The sequence below is a fragment of the Uranotaenia lowii genome, chromosome 3 (genome assembly GCF_029784155.1).
Source record: "Uranotaenia lowii strain MFRU-FL chromosome 3, ASM2978415v1, whole genome shotgun sequence".
Classification (NCBI taxonomy): domain Eukaryota; kingdom Metazoa; phylum Arthropoda; class Insecta; order Diptera; family Culicidae; genus Uranotaenia; species Uranotaenia lowii.
Window position 1 is genome coordinate 94,189,566 of NC_073693.1, and position 21,117 is coordinate 94,210,682.

General features: G+C 35.5%; 1 protein-coding gene across 1 annotated transcript in view; it reads right to left on the minus strand.

Moving 5' to 3' along the window:
- Positions 1 to 11,511: 11,511 nt before the first annotated feature.
- Positions 11,512 to 21,117, minus strand: part of LOC129755779 (ras-related protein Rab-8A) — a 30,420-nt gene continuing 20,814 nt past the window's right edge. The window contains exons 4-5 of the mRNA XM_055752423.1: positions 12,529 to 12,642; positions 11,512 to 12,465 (exon numbers count right to left, since the gene is read on the minus strand). Of these exons, the coding sequence (XP_055608398.1) occupies positions 12,337 to 12,465; positions 12,529 to 12,642 (243 nt within the window). The 3' untranslated portion in view covers positions 11,512 to 12,336. The remainder of the gene's footprint in view (positions 12,466 to 12,528; positions 12,643 to 21,117) is intronic.

Genomic DNA, 21,117 nt, shown 5'->3' on the forward strand with positions numbered 1-21,117 from the left:
CCACACTTCGAGTGAGGAAAGGTATAAAGCAAGCAAAGTTAAAAGATAGTCTTTTTCGATGCCTTCATATTTCCGTTTCGAAATAAATATCAGCGACACCTGCATGTGGTTTACGCCATACACTCTTTATTACTTTTAAACAATACATATATTTTTTTGTAGGGGAGAGTGGGGTATCGTTCGCCATGGGGAAACGTGGGCCACTTTTAATATCTCAGATTTGTGTTGAGATAAAAAATCTCAATCCAACTGTCATCGTCGTCGCTTTGCATGAGCATATATTTCTATATGTTGTTGACTTAAATAAGCATCATATGCTTCTTTTATTTATCAAGCTGAAAAAAGTTAGAAAAATTTACTTCATCTATATACATATATATAAAAAGCAATTTCTGTATGTTTGTTTGTTTGATTGTCCTCTATAGACTCAGTCGTCTTAAGAGCTAGATGTCTGAAAATTGGCATGGAATATCATTAGGACCAGGAATGATGAAAAATGTTTTTGGATTTTCGGATGACCTCTTCTGGAGGGGGTTGTCCATAAAAGACAAATATTGTTTTCGCAAAATTGACGTTACTTTTCGACGGGTTGTGTTGAAAATTTGCACATGAGTATTTTGAAAGACGAGAAATTGATTTCAGGTGTTAAATTTTGTGTGAGGGGTCAGCTAAAGGGGACGTCCATATTATCTGCTTGGTGTTTAAGCAATATTGACGTTATTAAACATCGTATACAGATGAATATTGGTACACGATAGTTTTGAGTAACGTGCAATCGATTTGAGGTATCAAATTCAGTGTAAGGGGCCGGCAAAAGGGGTCGTCCATATCTACTATTCACAGTTAATGCGGTATTGTCGTTATTATACATCGCATTCAGATGAAAATTTGAACACGGGAGTTTTGAGGGCAGGGCAATCGATTTCAGATATCAAAGATTGTATAAGAGGCCACCAAAAGGGGTTTATCTTTTTGGCAATAATTGCGTTGTTATGCAATGATCGAGCCGAAATTTTACCACGGTTTTTTTTGGCACGGTCAATTGATTCCTGATTTGAAATTTAGTAGCAGACGACATAAAAAGTGATCGTGCAATATTTTTGAATTATTATTTAACAATGAATTCGGAAGTGCATCTGAAAAATGCTTGGCAATTGACTTTCATACAAACTGTTCATTATATTCCAAGTTGAAAGCAAAACAGAGATCGTATAATTAAGAAAATATTGCTTTTTTCCAAACAGTCAGAATTTGGGGAAAATAACTAATTAAAAATAAAAAAAAAAAATACCTCATGATACCTTGAAAATGTAGAAAACCATACCATTTTTTATTTTCATTTTATCTTATACTAGCTGACCCGGTGTGCTTTGCTACACCTTCCAGAAATTATTGAAATTTGTGGTCCCTAGTTATATAACTTTTCATTTATTTGCACAATATTCTAAATTCAATTTCAATATCATTAACATGTTTTTTTCAAAATAAAATTGCAACGTTTTTTATTTTGAAATCTTTTTTTTTTTTTAAACTCGTGTTTTAATCCTTTTTATGACTCTGGATTTCTTTGCTTCATAAGTTTATAGCTTATGCCATTTTTTTATATATGGAAACTTCGCTGTCCCTTTATTTCTAGAGAGGGTCTCAAACTATCCTAGAAAAATTTTCTGTAAAAAAAATAACATCACGGGATACACATTTTACCTATTCTTTCTCGAATTATTATACAAATTGTGAAAGTGACCCCCTTCATCATTCCTTTAACCCTAATGGAAGGAATGGGGTCTCATAACATCAGAAAAACACTTCTTGTGTTCAAATATGATTCCATATCATATATGGCGTCATTCTCGATAAGCTCTCGAGCTATTCAAAAAATGGGTGACCCTCTCCCCACTTTATATCTCCCCTCTGGCAGGAGAAGGGGGTCTCAAACCATCGAAGCAACATGACCTGTACACATCTATGCTTCCATGCAAATATGGAAGCTCTGCGACGTAGTTCCACCTCCCCGTGGTGCAGAGTGGAAACGTGTCTGCAAGTCCGGCGTATTGCAGATGTACGGCCAAGAGAACTACACCAAACCCACTAGAGGCCGTCGACGGGTCCCGCCAAACCCGCGCGGAAGAAGTGGTGCACCCGGGTACTTTGGTACCAGTACTTGGGTGTGAGCGTGATGGTCCAACACGCTTTCGGGGGGTCATGACCCTGATATGCGGATGCGACCGGAGGGAGAGCGATCGCCAACTTGTTTTGCGCTTCGGTGGGTATAGACCCGTCTCGCAAAATGAGTAGATGCGCAAAGTGGTGGCCAATGGTGGGCCGATCACTTAGGGACGTGTTTACACGTCAGTGTCCGAGAGGCACGTTCTGCCGGAGGTGTCAGGGTTCGACACGCGTTTCGGGAAATGTTGCACCCGAACCGCGAGTGTGACCTGATGAGGGCGTTCTATAGCTCGATCTGCGCTTCGGGTGGTCAAGCGCCCGACTTGAAGATCGGGTAGTTGCGCTGAGTGGTGACTTAAGTCAACACTATTTGTGAGTTCGGAGGAGTCTGAGTCCTACACGTGGCCTAGGGGGCTTACCCCCCCTACCCGCGTGTTTGAACAGAGAAAGTGCCGTCGACAACTCGCTTTGTGTTTCTGGATCTTGGACTGGATTCACAAAGTTAGTAGTTGCGCTACGTGGGGACCTCATTCACACGATGAGATGTCGGGTCCTAACTCGTCAGAGGAGGGGTCGCGCATCGAGTTGTGTTAGAATGAGGCTATGCTATCAGAGGGTTCGGAAACGAGTATTGCCTTGGAGCGCACTAGCGCGAAATGACCTCCCACTATTGAAGCAAAGTGTGTCAAACAGTTCGAGGTGGGAACAAAGGTCAGTGGCCCCAGGTGGACTTTATGGCGTAGGGGGTACAGTGTTCCTTAGCATTGTATCATGAGTCGTCCAATTGCACCCATGGACCCAGAGTAGCAAACTGGGGGGACGCGGTGGCTCGCCGTGCCTTGGAATGCAATCCGTAAAATGGATTTACCACCTGGGTTAACAACTAATAAAAAAAAAAAAAAAAAAAAATGCAAATATGGTTCCATTTTCTCGATTAGTTATCAAAATATATAAAAAAAAAATGTATGAGTGACCCTCTTCCCATTCTATAGTTCCACTGAATGGAGAGAGCGGTGCTAAATCACCGAAAAAACATTTCTTGCTCGACTACCCTCCCATGCCAAATTTGGTTTCGTTTGCTTTATTAGTTGTCGAGTTGTTCCATTAAATTTGTATCGGAGCCCCTCTTGAAAATCATCCCCTACATGAAAAGAGGGGATCAAGATCAAACATTACGTGTATTCAAATACATTCCTATCCCCAATTCTGATCTATTTGCCCGATGGTATGAATGTTCCCATGTCATATTTGGTTCCATTTGTTAGATAAGTGCTTGGTTTATGCAACATAATCGTATATGAGCTCCCGTCTTCTCTAACTGTATCTCCAATTGAAGGAGAAAGAAATCTCAAATAAGCTAATAACCTTTTTACGTATCCAAATGCTTTCCCATGCCAAAGTTGTTTTTATTTGCTCAAGTTATGCGAAGAATTGTAAAGGAGCCCTCTCTCTCCTCCCTATCACGCAACTGGAAGGAGGCAGAAGTACCAAATATTCACAGAAACATTCCATGTGTTCAAATACCCCCACAAACTAAATTTTGTTTCATTTGCTGGGTAAATTCTCGAGTGATGTTAAAATTGTATGGAACCACCCTCCTTCCTTAAGATTTTACAACTTGAAGAACGGAGGGTTCTCAAAATATCATAGAAACATTTCAAATACTTTCCCTCACCAAATTTATTTCCATTTGCTTGATTAGCTATCCAATGCTGAAAATGGTAAAGGAGCCCCCCTCCTTTAGAACCATTCCTCATATTCCCCTACCCTCCCATGTCAAATTTGGTTCAATTAGCTTGATTAGTTCTCAAGTTATGCAAAAAAATGTAAGGTAGGCCCCCTCCGTCCTTCCTATCTCCTCACTGGAAGGAGGGAGGGATACCAAATATTCTTAGAAACATTCCTCGTACCCAAGTACCCTCCCATGCCATGTTTGGTTTGATTTGCTTGATCTGTTTTCGAGTTATGAAGACTTATTACTTTTATATAAAAGACCCCCTCCCCCATTCCTGTTAGAGGGAGGGGTCTCAAACCATAATAGGAACCTTCCCCAGTCTCCAATACCTTCACCTGCCAAGTTTCATGTAAATCGGTTCAGTAGTTTTCGAGTCTATAGGGAACAGACAGACAGACAGACAGACAGAAAGACAGACAGACAGACAGAAATTCATTTTTATATATATAGACTAGCTGACCCGGTGTGCTTTGCTACACCTTTCAAAATCAAATGATATTTTCGGAATTCATTCAAATTTTTATTGTTTTGTTGGCATTTTAAAAAATTAAAATATAACATAATTCATAAGCAACCGCTATAAAATGAGAGATGCAGCTGGAGTTTCGAATTGATACACAAAAATAACTTAAACTAATGTTCTGAATCTTGATTTGTGTTAAAGATCTGATAATTTTAATCTGATTCTTTAAGGCGGAGGCCCTAAAAAGGAGGGCTCCAAATAATTCGTACGCAAACAATCCAACTAATAGAACATGGTTGTTTTTGGTTGATATGTTCTGAATTTACGCTAAAAAACTGATAAGAGAGATTAATTGCGATGAAAATTCTTGAGTTATGCATAAACTTGAAAGGAAGTACCAACCCCCTTCCATTCGCCCCATTGAATGGAGGGGTGAGAACTTAATATTCATAAAAGTATTTTTTGTACTCGAAAAATTTAAAGTTTTACCAATACCATACCAATTATTTATTTACATAGTAAATACCATACCAAGTTTAATATCATTTGCTCTATCAATTCTCAAGTTATGCAAAAAAAATGTATGCCCCCCTTTCCCCTTTATATCTTTCCGCTGAAAAATGGTGGGGCTTCAATTTATAATAGAAACATTTCTCGAATCCAAATACCCTCACATGCCAAATATGGTTCAAATTTACTCGATCAGATCTCCAGTTATACTGAAAATTGTAAGGAAGACCTCTTCTCCCCCTTTTCATCCATCTTTTTGAAGGATTGAGGGATATCAAATATTCAAAGAAGCATTTATCGTACCAAAATGTCGTTCCATGCCAAATTTTATTCCATTTGCTGTTGTAGTTCTTGAGTTATGCAATAAAAACTGTATGGAACTTCCCTCCCTCTTTCCTTTCTCCCCGCTGGAAGAAGGAAGGGGTTCAAACAATCATTGGAACATGTCACGTTCCCAAATACCCGCCCTTGCCAAATTTGGTTCCATAAGCTTAATTAGTTTTTGAGTTATGTAAAAAATTATGAAAGAGGCCCCTCCCCCCTCAATATCTCCCTACTGGAAAGAGGGAGGGGTCTCAAATGACCATTGAATTATTTTTCGTATCCAAATACCTTCCCATGCCAAATTTGGTTCCATTTGCTTTATTAGTTTTTGAGTTATGTAAAAAATTATGAAAGAGCCCCCCCCCCCCCCCCTTTCTACTGGAAAGAGCGAGGGCTCTCGAATAACCATTGAATTATTTTTCGTATCCAAATACCTTCCCATGCCAAATTTGGTTCCAATATCTTGATTGGTTTTCGAGTTGTATGATTAATTGTAAGGTAGTCCCCCTCCCCCCTTCCTATCACCCCATTGAGAGGAGGGAGGGTTACCTAATATTCATAGAAATATTGCTTCTTCCCAAATACCACCCCATGCCAAATTTGATACCATTTACTTGATGCGTTCTCGATTTATGCGAAAAATTGACTTTTGCTTGGGAGGCCCCTCCCCCCCTTCATGTTAGGGGGAGGGGTCCCAAGCTATAATAGGAACCTTCCCCTGCTTCCAATACCCCCACCTGCCAAGTTTCACGCAAATCGGTTCAGTAGTTTCCGAGTCTATAGGGAACAGACAGACAGACAGACAGACAGACAGACAGACAGACAGACAGAAATTCATTTTTATATATATAGATAATAAAGAAGTTATGGAACAACGAAAAAAAGTGGCCCATAATTCCCCACTCTCCCATACATTTATTTAACGAGGGTATGTAACATAAGTTTTCAGCCTTCATAATATGGCAACCCTAACTTCTGTTTTGTTCCATAAAAATATAAAATACATAGATTTTTATAAAACTTCAGCTTTGTCGTATAAAAGTTACCAATTTCTTGGATTTTTAATGAAATCATACGAATATTTTGCCAGAAAAACAGAAAATTTGCTCAAAACATAAATAGACGCATTTAGCCCGCATTGCCATGGTGCATCCATTTGAACTATAATAACATCGAATTAATTATATGGTCACAGAGATTCAGCAGTCTCCAGTGGAATTTATAATTAGCATAACTTTCTTTATAGCTAGCCCAAAAAAAGGAATAAGTAAAGAAATCAATTCGCTATCAAAAAGTGCGATTGGCGATTTCTACAACACTGAATATTTATAATAAGAGCAAGTTCACTGGTGTTGGGAAAAAGTGGTAGAAATTTTGACACTTACGGCACATTTTGAAAATTTTGCCATGCAAAAACATTTTCAAGATCGGTGACCATGCGCGGTCCTATGGGGGGGGGGGTGATCGGGGTGATCACCCCCCCCCCCCCCCAAGCGGCAAAAAACCGTTACGAAAAACTCGCAAACGCTGGATTTCATATAAAAACTATGACCTTTTCCTAGTAGATGTACTTTCGAATTCTCAAATTTTTCCACTCCGTGGGGGTGTTTGTTCAATAAAAAAAATTTATTAACCACTCAATAGTCTAAAATTGAAAAAAAAGTCGGTCCGCCAAGCCAAGTTGCAATTCCCTGGAACGAATTTCACCAAATAACTTTTGTTGAGCTACTTCCAACGTTGAATTTGAATTTGCTGACCATATACGCTACCGGCCATAAGTTTAGGATCACCCCCTCAAACACTTGAAAATTTGTTTGGCCATATCTCAGTCATCTTATGACATATTGCATTTCTTTTGATCTCATTTTAAAGTCGATGATCAAAACTTTTTCGTATGTTTTTGGCAAAATGTATATGTTAACTTAATATGACTTAAACTTCTCTTAAAGTTGGAAATTTTCCAAAAATTCGCACTTTAAATGCTCATGAGTTGTTTTCGCTTTTTGGATATTTTGTGAAAATGTTTTTTCAGACTAATTTCGTTGAAACTTTAGCTATAGTTTTATCATTTTTTGAAAATGTTCATCAAAAAGTCGGTTCAACAGATAACTGCAAACTTGTTTTAATCATAACTTTATTATTTATCGAGTTTACAGATCGGTTTTTCTCCATGTTTGATGGATCAACATATCTCGATCCTTTTTAGAAGTAAAAAAGACTTGAGCCTTTAAGTGTTTAATTGCCTTTGGGGCCGTTCATATACCACGTGGACAGAAAAATGAGATTTTCACCCCCTTCTCCCTCTCTGTACACAAGTGTGGACATTTGGCAACCCCTACTCCCCTTCCCCCAGGTGTCCACATCTAATACTACATTTCCATTTCTTGGTTTATTTTTCATTGCAAGCTCCGATTTTTACAGAATGTATCTCAATTTGAGATTCTCAAAAGCCCATATTTGTTTCTGAATTAAAAATATCGAATTTGTCTAGACTCTAGACAATTTAACTTTAAAAGATACATTCAAATTTCAGAATATTTTTAAAAAAGATAGTTTCTTATTTTGGAACGTTTTTGAAAAAAAATGTGCTTTGTATTTGCCTCGACGTAGCAAAAATGATCGATTTTGATTTATTGTTATATAACAATTCTTCATAATTCAAACTATATTTGGTAATTTCAGATTTTTAGAATTTTAATTAACATACTTTTACGTTTGAAATACAAATTTTAGATAAATATATGGAAAATGGTCAAACACATCAAATTAAAAATGTGTTTTTTCTTAATTAGTTCTTTTTTTTTAAATTAATTTATTTATTTTTCATTCCAAGTCTATTTTATTGCGGTATTTTACGTCTTTCATTAACTTTTATGCACTTTTACCCCTTTGGCTCGAGGGTCCTCATACATTTGAAGCCGTTATCACAATTAAACAATTTTAATAATGATCAATAGTTTTTATAAAAAAAAATCCATTCATGAATTTAAAACTTTCAAAATTAAGTACATTAAGTAAGAAATGGATACGATAAAGTTGTTCTGAGACCAAATTATAATTAAAATTGAAAAATAAATTTCAATTATGGGGATTTATGGTAGTAAAAAATTACATTAAAAATGTGAAACTTTGATTATTGGTTGAAATTTAATATTGGTTATGTATTTCACATGTTTTGATTAGTACTGTTGCTCCAAAGCTGTCAAAGGCTCGCTTTACCTGCGTATGAATGCAGTTGTTCACGCATTGTTTGTTTTCTATGCACAAAGTGAAATTTATTTTTATCAATTCTATCATCACTTTTAAAATGTTACTCACAATGGTATTCGGTGATGAAAATATTTAGAGCTTCTTTACGAATTTTCATGTTCATGCTATTTATTTTCAGAATATTCGTTTTACCGAATACTTGAAAAGGTTCAATAGTCGGTATGCGGCCGTTCGCACTATTCGGTACATCATTAATGATATCAATTCAATTTTCGAAAAATACTGAAAATACTACTTCTGAAACTAGATGTGATGGATAAAATCTGAAATCGAGTTCAGAAATTTATTTTCAAAATCACATTTAAAGCATCGGCTCCAAAAACTTACCTATGTTTTAATTTTTCCACGGTTACATAAAACTATTCCGTCATCCCCGACTATTTTCTCGGAAACAAGGCAATCGCTCAAGTTGGAAGACATTTTTCTAATTTTTGACCAACAAGGATTTCAGGATTCACACCAATTATATCGCCGATACTGTTATCAGTTCATCTACACAGAAATATTTAAAATTTTTATTAGAAGTCCAGCTTAATAACTTAAGTTAAAAAATCCACTCTGAATCTGAAAGTTTGGTTATTTCAATTGCCGTTGATTATGACTTTTCACAGAAATATTGAAATAGTAACTTTCAGAAATTAACTCTTTATTCAATATGTGTTTATTTAATTCAAACATCATAAAAAAAGTTTGAAAATATTGAGAGCATGGAGAAAAATACGGCTTTTCACTTTTTTCATAAGCAATTCGTTGCAAATTAGTTACTTTTTCTTTGGATTCAGTTTAAAAAATTAGTATGAGAGCTTGAAATTTAAGAAAAAACATAAAAAAATGAAGCTCCAAAAGAATATGATTTTGATGATTTTATTTTAGAATTAAATTCATATTTAAAAATTTAAGAATTTGGACAAAAATTGAAAATAATTCGATACTTTCGAACAACGATTCAGCGAAATACTTCAGAAAAATTATTTAATATTCAGTTTTTAATTCATAGCAATTATTAACAAACACTTTTCTCAAATAATCGTTTTGGAATTGTTGCAAATTGAGAATCAGTTAAATTTTTGGGAGGGCTACCCCTGATATGAACATTCCCAATAAAAATATTGTGGATAACTTGAAGATTTTTTTTAAATTTTCTTCTACGAAAATTTGTGTTTAATTTTCATTTGTGAAATGACATTTGTATCGAAAAATTCCTTAAAGAATTCTTAAAGTTATAATGTTATAATTTTTAAACTACCAAATGTAAAAATTTCTTTTGTCAACACTTTTTTGCAGTGAACATCTTAGATTCGCAGATTGTTTTATAAAAGGATATCGAAATAAGTATGTTGAGGAAATTTGTTTAAAGGTTTCACTATTTTTCTCCAATTTCAAATTTTTCAAATTACAAACCTACAAATTACAAGTCTTATCTGCAATTGCAAACTAACCCCCCCCCCCCCCCCCTCTTCCCTCCTCCACTCTTTTTCTCAAAATAAACGTATTTTCGACTGATATTTACGATCCTTCTTATTGACTGATTTTTGAAAATTTTAAAAATCACCCCCCCCCCCCCCAAGACCCAACTCTAGAACCGCCCCTGTCGGTGACCTTCTAGTTTTTTTACAACACGTGTTGTATTTTCGCATGCTGTGATGCAAAAATAGCAATATTTCTATCACATACGGCTGAAATAGAAACAGTGTTGTAAAAAAATACAACGCCCCAAGATCTTGAAAACATTTTTGCATGGTAAAATTTTCAAAATGTCAAAATTTCTACCACTTTTTCCGAACACCAGTGAACTTGCTCTAAGTTTTCATAAATCTACATAACTTTCATTTTCATTTATATATTTGAGCTATTACTGTTACTGCAAAAAACGGTTAAGTACTTAGTACTTAAGACATACTCCAACGTGACGTCATATTTTTTTTAAGTAAATGATGTGAAAAAAACTGAGGATTATTGCGTACAATAGACAAAATTTATCTATTGATTCGCGCTACATTTAGATATTCAAAGTTTTTCCTTGATCAGTAATTGAAATATGAATGGTTGAAGATTTCGCCACTTTTAAATGGTTTAATTCTGATAATTCTACAATTTGAATTTGTTAATTTAATAAAGATATTCATTAGATGATTTATAAACAGGAATACCTAGTTAATACGAGCAAAGGTTTTTAGAAACATTTTTTTTTGTTTTTATTTGATGCCAATAAACGTTAAAACGATTCAATTAATAAATTTGCTAAACACCATTTATTGATAAAGTCGTTTATGAAATACAAAGCTTATGAGACCCTATTAAGATAACTTTACAGTTCTTCCAAATTAGATACCAAGGATGTGATATTAATGGAAGCATTCTGTTGCCTTAGTATTTCAAAATCTATTTTGCAAATACTCGAAATTAACTACCAATTATATTGTAGTCGTGTTTGTTTACTCTTAGTTAAATTAAAGTACTCAATCCTATTGATTTCCTCTAGCCAAATCTGGCTTCTCCATCGTTTTTCTTGTTTTACGGAAATCAATTGAACATTTTGGAAATTTTATCATCACCGACACAATCTACACAATTATATTTTACCTTGCATAATATCCTTTCGTCTTCTGTTTTTTTTTTTGTTTAATTGTTTCTCACTTTTACAAAAAGTTGTATCGTGACAATGAGTTTTTTTGTTATTCCTACAATATAATTTTCTATCGTTTGCCAGCTTTTGGAAATGAAACTGAGCTTTATCTCAGCTCATTCAATTCACATTTTTTTACTGATCGTTCGATTTTTTGTTCATTAAAATTCGTTTTCTTCCCTTGGCTTTGAATCTTGAGAAGCTTTCCTTTTGATTAAGTAAACTTAGAGTAAGAATGGTTGACAATACTTATGTTAAGCTGCTTGTGGTTAGGAGTCAATGTTTTATTTAAATTTTCGTTTGGGTTAATTGATTGATATTTTTTTTTCACAAAAAAAAAATGATCCGCAAATCTTTTTAAAAAGTTAAAATTGATTTCGTTATAATTTTTTTTTTTTACTTTTTTGTATCACATTCATGTAGTTTTTGAGATAAAAAAAATAGTACTAATGCTTTATTTGTTGCTTTGAACGTATTAAAAACGTTATGAGTATGATGAATCAAAGGAAAAAGATCTTCCTCAACACTCGAACAGAAAGTGATTTTATGCTTTTTAACAAGGCGTTTTTCGTGTCGTACAGTATTTTATCAATCAACAAGCGAACAAATGCGGCCGCTGAAAGACAGTCAGTTTTAAATATTTTTGTTACTTTCTATTTAAGTAATATCGGTAAATTCATGCTAAATTTCGCATTAATTTTCTATGTTATACGATGTGTGTTACTAGCTTACTCGATAGACACTTATTGATGCACTGAAAAAGTTCAAATCGGAAGTAATGAAGAGTTAAATCAATAACAAATTCATTGAACGCTTGACAATGGAACAGTTGAGACCAGTTGATGCGAATAAAGACGCAAGAATTCGTATGTTTTATTTTCCTCTTTTAGCACTTAACATATGTTGTTCTAGTTATTTTGATATGGGTACTCCTCAAATAGTATCACACCTTGAACTAACTTTCTACCAGCTTGTAATCATTCCAGGTGTGGAATATTTTGTGCTATTTTTCCTTTCCTCCTTTTCTCGTTCAAACGGTTGATTCAAAATGTAAACTTAACTTAAATAGAATATTGATAAGGTTGATTACAATGAGAGCCATCTTAATACAGAAAAACAAAAACAAACAAAATGGAAATAGTTCAAGTCTTTTTGTCAACTCTGTACCACTCATTTTTTTTTTACTTCGTATCGCCGATTGAAATTCGTCACTAGTACATCCACAGAAATCAGAGACCCAAATTAACAGGAACATCGGCCTCCCTCGCCTCCACTGCCTAACGTGAATGGCCCCAGCCCGTTAGAACCCGGCCCATTCTTGATCATATCCTGGAGCCCCTTCTGGCGGTCACCGTCGTCGAAATTTTCTCCCTGGAAAAAAATAATCAAAATTTTATTAAATAGAATGCTATACTTTCGGTAGTTAATCTTTACCCGGTGTTCTCGTTGTTCGCGAATTTTCCTTGCCAACGTTAGGAACGCTTCTTCGATGTTGATGTTTTGCTTGCAGGACACCTCGAAGAATGGCATATCGAAGTTTTCTGCAATCTGGTTAAAAAAAAGTATAATCATTAGTTAATTAAAATCATCGAACCACTGAAAAGGTAATGGCGAATGCATCATGAAGCACCCATCGTGCTGTATTTAAATGCTAAGGCTTGCTGATTTCTGCTTGAGGAAAAAGCGCACTTAACTGGTAAAATATGATTCCGATGTGTTTTTATTAAACTTTTAGGGAAACTTTTTGTCGAATACCTCCTATCAATTTCTGCACAATGGTAACATCATCCGGCCATTTTCTATACCTCTTTGCCATATCAGATGATGGTTTGATAAATTTGAAACTCTTTTCCAATTAACGCTTGATCATTGAACAATATTGTTGAAAACCGTAGGTTTCAGTGGTGGAATAGAGTTAGCTTTATTCATGTTTCGTCAGTCTAGTCATTACATATCTACACAATTCATTAGCGATAGCTATTTGTTACTTTCCACTTCTCATATTCTCTAACCGGGAAAGAACTCATTTCTCAATGAGTACTTTGATATTCTTACCCAGAATATCTGGTAACACTGATGTGTCACCATCACAAACTCAATTCGAGTATTCCCGCCTAACTGTGTGATGATGTTAACATTTGTACCGCGTTTATCATCATCACCTGTCATCAGCAATCATTGATCTATTGTTCTCGATTGCGAATTGAACAACAAGCAAGATGAACCAAAACAAACAATGTTTTGGTTCTGCTGCAATTGGCAGCAATGTGGGAGCGGCTCAGCCGAAACCGTGAGCATCAACAAATATTTTTCTATGGGACGAAACTCTGGGCAGTTTAGTGGATTTAAAATCTATTCAAAAATATCCAAATTAATCTTCTGGTACCATAAGCCAATAACTTGACTCGCCAAATTATCAACTTGTGGGAAAACTTATCCGCGAAAACTAATTTGAACCTAGCTAGAACATTCCTCTTAAGGTCAGCATGATAAAATTGCTGCCCCGGGATTTGTCGATCTCGAGAGTTTGAAAGCCTTGGCGATCATTTCTCATGACCATTTAGGGTTTGCCACGTGATTGTGCAGAATTATTTTTCCCCTCTCGCGTTCCATTTAAAAAAGTTTTAAACGCGTGTAACAATGGGAGCTATTAAGCAAACACTTGCGACACCATGTCCCCCATAGAAGAGTTTAAATTAGTTTGGGACCTTTTGGAAAGTTTTTGCAAACGGCCATACATTTGTCCTAAGGCGGCATCCATAAATTACGTAGCGCATAAAATGCAGTTTTTTGACCCCCTCCTCCCCGTATGTCGCAAATAATAACGCTACGACGTATCCCCTTTTGAAAATTACGTAACGCTGATAACTAACGCCCCCCCCCCCCCTATCTTCTAATGTTTTTAACCCTCATCCGCATTAGGGTGTCATTTTGACACCATTGCAAGTTTGAAGGCTTGTAACTTTTTTCAGAAGCTTCAAAATACAAAAATTTCTTCGGGGACCCTAAATGAATTCAAAAGTTCTTCAATATTGCATCTTTCCTTTTTTTATGGACGAACCCTGGAAGCCTGGACAAAAAAACTCCCTTTTCCGACTTTGGGTTTCATTTTGACACCACAAAAGTAAAATCTATTTAAGTCGTTTGAATTATTTTGAACTTCATATAAAACTTATATCAAAAGAAACCTTGTAATGTCAGTAAAATATCTTAGAACATTATATACAGCTAAAGTTACAAATTTTCACGTTATTCAGCATGAAAGACAAAAAATCCGAAAAAACATGCCTCACGAAAACTGCTGTAGTTCATATGTTACACGTCCAAAAAAATATTTGCCTTATGAAAGCTGTAGTTAATGCCTACATCATGAAGACAAGAAATACTTTTTTAAATTTTTTTTAATGAAATCGTCACAAAAAGTTCAAAAAAGTGGTCTAAAAAACCTACTTTTCATTCGATTGCTTGTAAATACTGTTTGAGCGATGGTAGAGTGTTTTAAAAAATATGACTACAAACTTTATTGAAATTCTAACATTTTGCTGTCTTTAGATTTTCGATGCAACAAAAATTGAATTACTGGAATTTTTCAAAGTTGGCTACTTTGCGAGATTTTTTCACAAATTGAAATTTCATCTGTTTTTGTGGTCCTCCGTCAGATTGTACCCGGATTTTCAGTGCTTTCTCACCGTTTGAAGCAATCAAAACTATATCCATTTAAAAGGGAATTTAATCTACATTCTAGTGAGGTGCAACAATTTACGCTGTAAGATTTCACAAAAATATGAAAATTATAAACGTAAAATCATTCCTGAATTTCTAGAACCACAAGCAGCACGTCCAGCAAAACGTGTTTGTTTGCTCTCCGAGTAGGTACGGTGGGTGGTGATTCGGGCAGAGAGCGAAGCCGACAGACGAAATAATGATACGTGTCGTGACAAGCAAATGTGAACTACTATCAATAGAAAATTTCCAACCAAGAAACGTACGACACGCATCATTATTTCGTCTGTCGGCTTCGCTCTCTGACCAAATCACCACCCACCGTACCTACTCGGAGAGCAAACAAACACGTTTTGCTGGACGCGCTGCTTGTAAGGCTATGATCATTTATTATCCGGGCAGTTACAAACGTGTGTTTTTTAAAAACTATTAATTTGATCGAAAAACTTTCTATGGAGGAAATGAAGGTGTTAATATGACATTTAATGTAAAAATATTAAAAAAAATATTCATCAATGATTTCAAGAAATACTCTAACTTTTTCATAAAATCTCTTTTTTATGTTTGCACACTTTTTTCAGTCAAGTAGGGTAAAACTGTACAAAACGCACCAGCTAAGCATAATTGCTATTTATAGCGATACCAATCATTTAAGAACCAAATTGAGAGTTGACAACGATTCAAGGATGAAATCTAGCTTGTTTACTACTATAAAAATGAAGAAAAACATCATTCGAAGCCATAGGTTAGTGTATATTTGAGAAAGAATGAAATGGGCCATTTTACCCCGCTGGTGCGTCTTGTACAGTTTTCCCCAAACCAGGCGCGGTCCTATGGGGGGGGGGATCGGGGTGATCAACCCCCCCCCCCCCCAAGCGGCAAAAAACCGTTACAAAATATTCGTTAATGCTCGAATTTCTATAAAAACTTAGATCACTAGTAGATGTGATATTGAATTTTCAAAAATTTTCTACTCCGTGGGGGTGATTAATAAACGAAAAAATTTGTTTATCACTTAAAGATTCAAGATTGAAGAAAAGTCGGTCTACCAAACTGAAGCAGCTGTAACTTGCAATTCCCTGGCCCGAATTATACGAATCAACTTCTGTTGAATTATTTAGAGTGTTGAATTTGAATTTGCTAACCACTTATCTACTAGACATTTGAGCTAGGTACATTTTGTTGAATTGTCACTAATATCCCTCATATGCCCAAATTTACATGAGCAAATTGTGATAAATTTTGTATTTGTTTCAAAATCTGAACTTCTTTATTATTCATTATTTTTTTTATTTTTTTAGAATGACAGATTCGGTCAGATAGAAGAAAACAATAAAAATACTCAAACTATATACATACAGTGAGCGAAATAAGAATAGCACCACTATGTTTTTGCTTGTTAAAATATGAATAATTGAAAATTACGAAAATTTTCTTCCACAGTTTGTTCTGAATTGCTTAACGGATAAATCAAGCATAAGTTTACTTTTTTTGGACGTAGCAATTGGCGTTGAGGACCAAAAATGTGAAAAAAGGGTGCGAAATAAGAATAGAACCACTTGAGTTTTTCAAACAAAAACAAGCTTATTATTGAAAATTTGCTGTGTAAAAGTGAATAATAACGCTTCTATGAATTATTTGAATCAATAACTGCATTTTAAAGAGTTTTCCAGAATTCCAAAGGTTTTCATAGGTTTTAATTAGGGGGTTTTAAGAGATGCTCCTCTAGAGTTAAGGAATTTGATATTTGAGCTGCAATTGTTTACCGAACTACTAATTTTCTTCATTAACATTCATAAGTATGATTCAAAATTATGAAACATAGATTTGAGACTGATTTTGAATCCAAAAAGTAGGTTGGAATTCAAAAATACTAATGTTTTTTAATAGTCAAACACTATTTCTCTAGATTTAAGTCATAGATGGCAGCACTATCTTGCCATTTAACCGAATTCATGCCCATTTTCAAATATCCGGGATTAATTAGGAAGTGCTGGATGATTTTGATCATGAAATAAATACATGTACCGTGTGCATGCTTTGGAAATTCTTTGATCACTAATTCCAAAAAAAAATGGAATTGCATCAAGGTTACTAAAAGTGAATTTTTTGGACCGGTTATCAGAATAAAGTTATACTTTGCGATGGAGCTTGATGGAACAGACGGTTAGCAGTATTATTGGTATGATTTGCAATTGAATCGGAAGTTTAGATGAGCAGGGATTTTGGCGGTTGTACATTTTTGTGGTGGTGATTCTTTTGCAAATCCCGAAAAGCTTTCTGCAGCGTGATCTTCCACAAAACCGTGATGGGAAAATACCTCAAAATGATGAATATGGGCCTAAATAAACCTGGAAAATCAATATTGAGACTAAATTTGGTTTTAACTGCAAGATAGTGCTGCCATCTACGACTTGAAACTGGAATAAAGTGTGGTTTACTGAACAAAATCAAAGTTTTTGATTTCCAACCTATTTTTCCTGATTCAATATTAATCCCGAATGTTTGATTCAACATTTCACATCATTTTTATGAAGAAAATAAGTAGTTTGGTATAGAATTACAGCTCAAATATCAAATTCCTTAACGCAAGAGGAGCATCTCTTAAAACCCCTAATTAAAACCTATGAAAACCTTTGGAATTCTGGAAAACTCCTCAAAATGCAGTTATTTATTCAAATAATTCGTAAAAGCATTATTATTCACTTTTACACAGTAAATTTCAAAAAATAAGCTCGTTTGTGTTGAAAAACTCAAGTGGTTCTATTCTTATTTCGCACCCCTTTTCCACATTTTTGATCCTCAACGCCAATTGCTACGTTAAAAAAAAGTAAACTTATGCTTGATTTATCCGTTAAGCAATTCAGAACAAACTGTGGAAGAAAATTTTCGTAATTTTCAATTATTCATATTTTAACAAGCAAAACACATAGTGGTGCTATTCTTATTTCGCTTACTGTATGTACGGAATCGTAAGAGTGGCAATTTCTTTTAATTTTCAGAAATTACTATCATGTTTAATGGATTTACAGATCTTTGTCATTCTAAGAAGTGAAAAAATACCTTTGAACTTTAAGTGTTTAACTGCCTCATAAGTAAGAAATATAAATTGTAGTCACATTCTCAGTCAGTAGTCACATTGGAGTGATCAGTTTTCCAGTAGGCGCTTAAGAAACGTGTGACTTTCATTGACAGTCTTTGGTACCTTCTAATCTTTCTGTTTGACACCAATATTTTACAAAATAAATTCAACCGTTATATGCAACATGTTGAGGCCGCATGAAATCCATTTTCAAGAAAGATTTAGCAACAGAAAGTTCCTCATTAGGATTTTTCTTTGTAGTTCATAATATCTTAAAAACCGCAGAAATCGGGACAAAATATTAAAATAAAACTTTACTTCAAAAATAAAAAGCTAAGACGAATTTGAAATTCTAATTGAAATTAGAATTTCCAATTCTGTATTTTTGATTTTGTTTATAGATGGTTTATTGACAATTTTAAATCTTTTTAAGGTCATGTCTAACTCATTCCAAAATCTAATGCAGTACTATTCTCACTTGCGTTTACAAGGAATTCATAATTAGATTGCAAAATAACAATTGAGTTTTTAAATCATATTAAAGATTCTCTTGCACGAATTCATCTCCCCCTCGAATTAACATCATTCAAATATGAATTATGAAACTTCAAACTAACCTATATTAAGAAATTCAAAAAAAAAATGATTCAATTCAATTTAATTTGGATTGAAATCTATCACATCAAGCATTCATATAATGGATGATCGTAAAAAGATTCAAGTAAATACTACCAAACAGAAATTCAATATGAAATTTTAAATTTTTATAGTTAGAGATCAAGTTTCAAAAACCTTTTAAAGATTTCTAAATTCAAGTTAATGCGTTAATAAAACACAAGAGATTCCAGAGCAACAATAAATCAAAAGAAGAAATTGTGGGCAGTGTTTGTAATTTGAGCCCAAAAGGAATAAAAACTATTTTTAAAAGCTGAACGAATTGGTGTTTTGAGAAAGGAATTTAAATTCATCTTCAAAACTCAAAATCTACATTCACAATTATAACACAAGGATACAAAACTCACATTTTACGAGGTGCAAAGAATTTGAAAATTGACTTTGACTTATTCAGGGGTATTGAATAAGTCAAAGTCATGCTTCATAAGTTATCATTGATCGATTAAACTCTAAACTAATTAGTTTTCCGACAAAAATCGAGTTATGAACGCAAAATTTTCCAAAATCAGCTTTTCACCTTCTTTGTAATTTATTTGTTGCTATTTCATTTGTTTCAGTACAATTAAAATTGAAAATTTTGTATTGAAACCTGAAATTCAAGAGCAAATCAATTAAAATTAAATTCCAGAAGCTTCATACTTCAGTATCTGATATTGAAAACCTTATTTTCATGTCGGTGGTATCAATTCCTGCGTGACTGATTATCTGCTTGCTACTTCATGTTCCTGCTACGATATTATCACCTTTACCGAAACATGGTTGAACGATCACACTCTCTCCAACCAGATCTTCGGATCCGATTATTCAGTGTTCCGCTGCGATCGAAGCTCCCGCAACAGCAGAAAGGCCACAGGTGGTGGGGTGTTACTCGCCGTAAGGTCCAAATTCAGAGCCATGCCAATCGATGATGAATTTTGGCATAATCTTGAGATGGTGTGGTCCCGCATCGAACTCGGCGACCGGAAGCTTTACGTTGGCGTACTATATTTGCCTCCTGATCGCTCGAGAGACGTGACCTTAGCTGAATCATTCTCTAGTTGCATTTCTAAAATAAGCTCTTTCTGCGCTCCAGAAGATGACATAATCGTCTTAGGCGATTTTAACATGCCAGGTATAAAGTGGTGTTCCAGCCAAGCTAGCTTCCTGTATCCCGATCCTGAACGCTCCACTTTTTCGGCTTCCTCGAACATTATTCTAGACTCTTTGAGTACAGCAACCTTACGTCAGATCAACAGTGTTGTAAACGAGAACGGCCGGATGCTTGATCTTTGCTTTGCCAATGACGGATTCCGTTTACCAACTATCGAATCAGCACCGGCACCGCTAGTTAAAGTAGGCCCACATCACCCGGCTTTACTGGTTACAATTAATATCTCTAGATTGTGTAACCCCGCTGATAAACTCACACCCTTCTACTTGGACTATAAGAACGCCGATTTCGATATCATTTCTCGCGTACTGGCCACTATAGACTGGGAATCCGAACTCGAACTAGCTAACCCTAATGCTGCAGCCGAAACTTTCTCGCACATCCTCAACTACGTAATCGACCGTCATGTGCCGAAACGCACCGCCAATGCTAATCCTCGGACTCCATGGGCTACAGCAGCTTTACGACAACTGAAAGCGACAAAAAGGCGTGCCCTTCGAAATTTCAACAAGCACAAATCGCCGCATACCAAGGAAGAATATCGCAAACTCAACTCCGCCTATAAAAAAGCCTGTCAACGTAGCTATCAAAACCATCTTCGTCGAATTCAGCAAAATCTCAAGACTAGCCCAAAATCCTTCTGGAATCACGTTAAAAATCAGCGGAATGAACCTGGAACACCGTCCTGCATGTTCCTGGATGGCATCATGGCGAACTCTGACTCCGGAATCTGCGATCTCTTTGCCAATAAATTCTCGAGCATCTTTGATACATCTTCAATAACCGACGACCAACTGAACCGCGCCATCAGGAGTGTTTCACCACTGGGCTTTTCTTTAAACGGTATAACAGTCGAGGACACAATCATCTCTAAAGCAGCCACTAAGCTCAAAAACTCCTTCTCTACGGGCCCGGATGGGATACCAGCTACCTTCCTGAAGCGTTTTATGCCTTCTTTGCTGACACCTATCAGGCTTATCTTCCAAGCTTCGCTCGACCAGGCCACCTTCCCCTCACTGTGGAAAGAAGCTTACATGTTCCCGGTTCTTAAAAAGGGAGATAGGAAAGATGTTAATAATTACCGAGGAATTTCAGCTCTGTGTGCTATTGCCAAACTTTTCGAATTGGTGGTTTTAGATCCCATTTTCATGTTCTGCAAGCACAACCTCTCCAACGACCAGCATGGATTTATGCCTCAACGCTCAACTACAACTAACTTACTAACCTTTACCTCGTACGTGCATGAAAGTTTTGCAAAGAAATCCCAAACTGATGCCATCTATACCGATCTGTCTGCCGCATTCGACAAGGTGAACCATGATATTGCCATCGGAAAGCTCGCGCGTTTAGGATTTTGTGGATCTCTCATTGGCTGGTTCCGCAGTTACCTTAC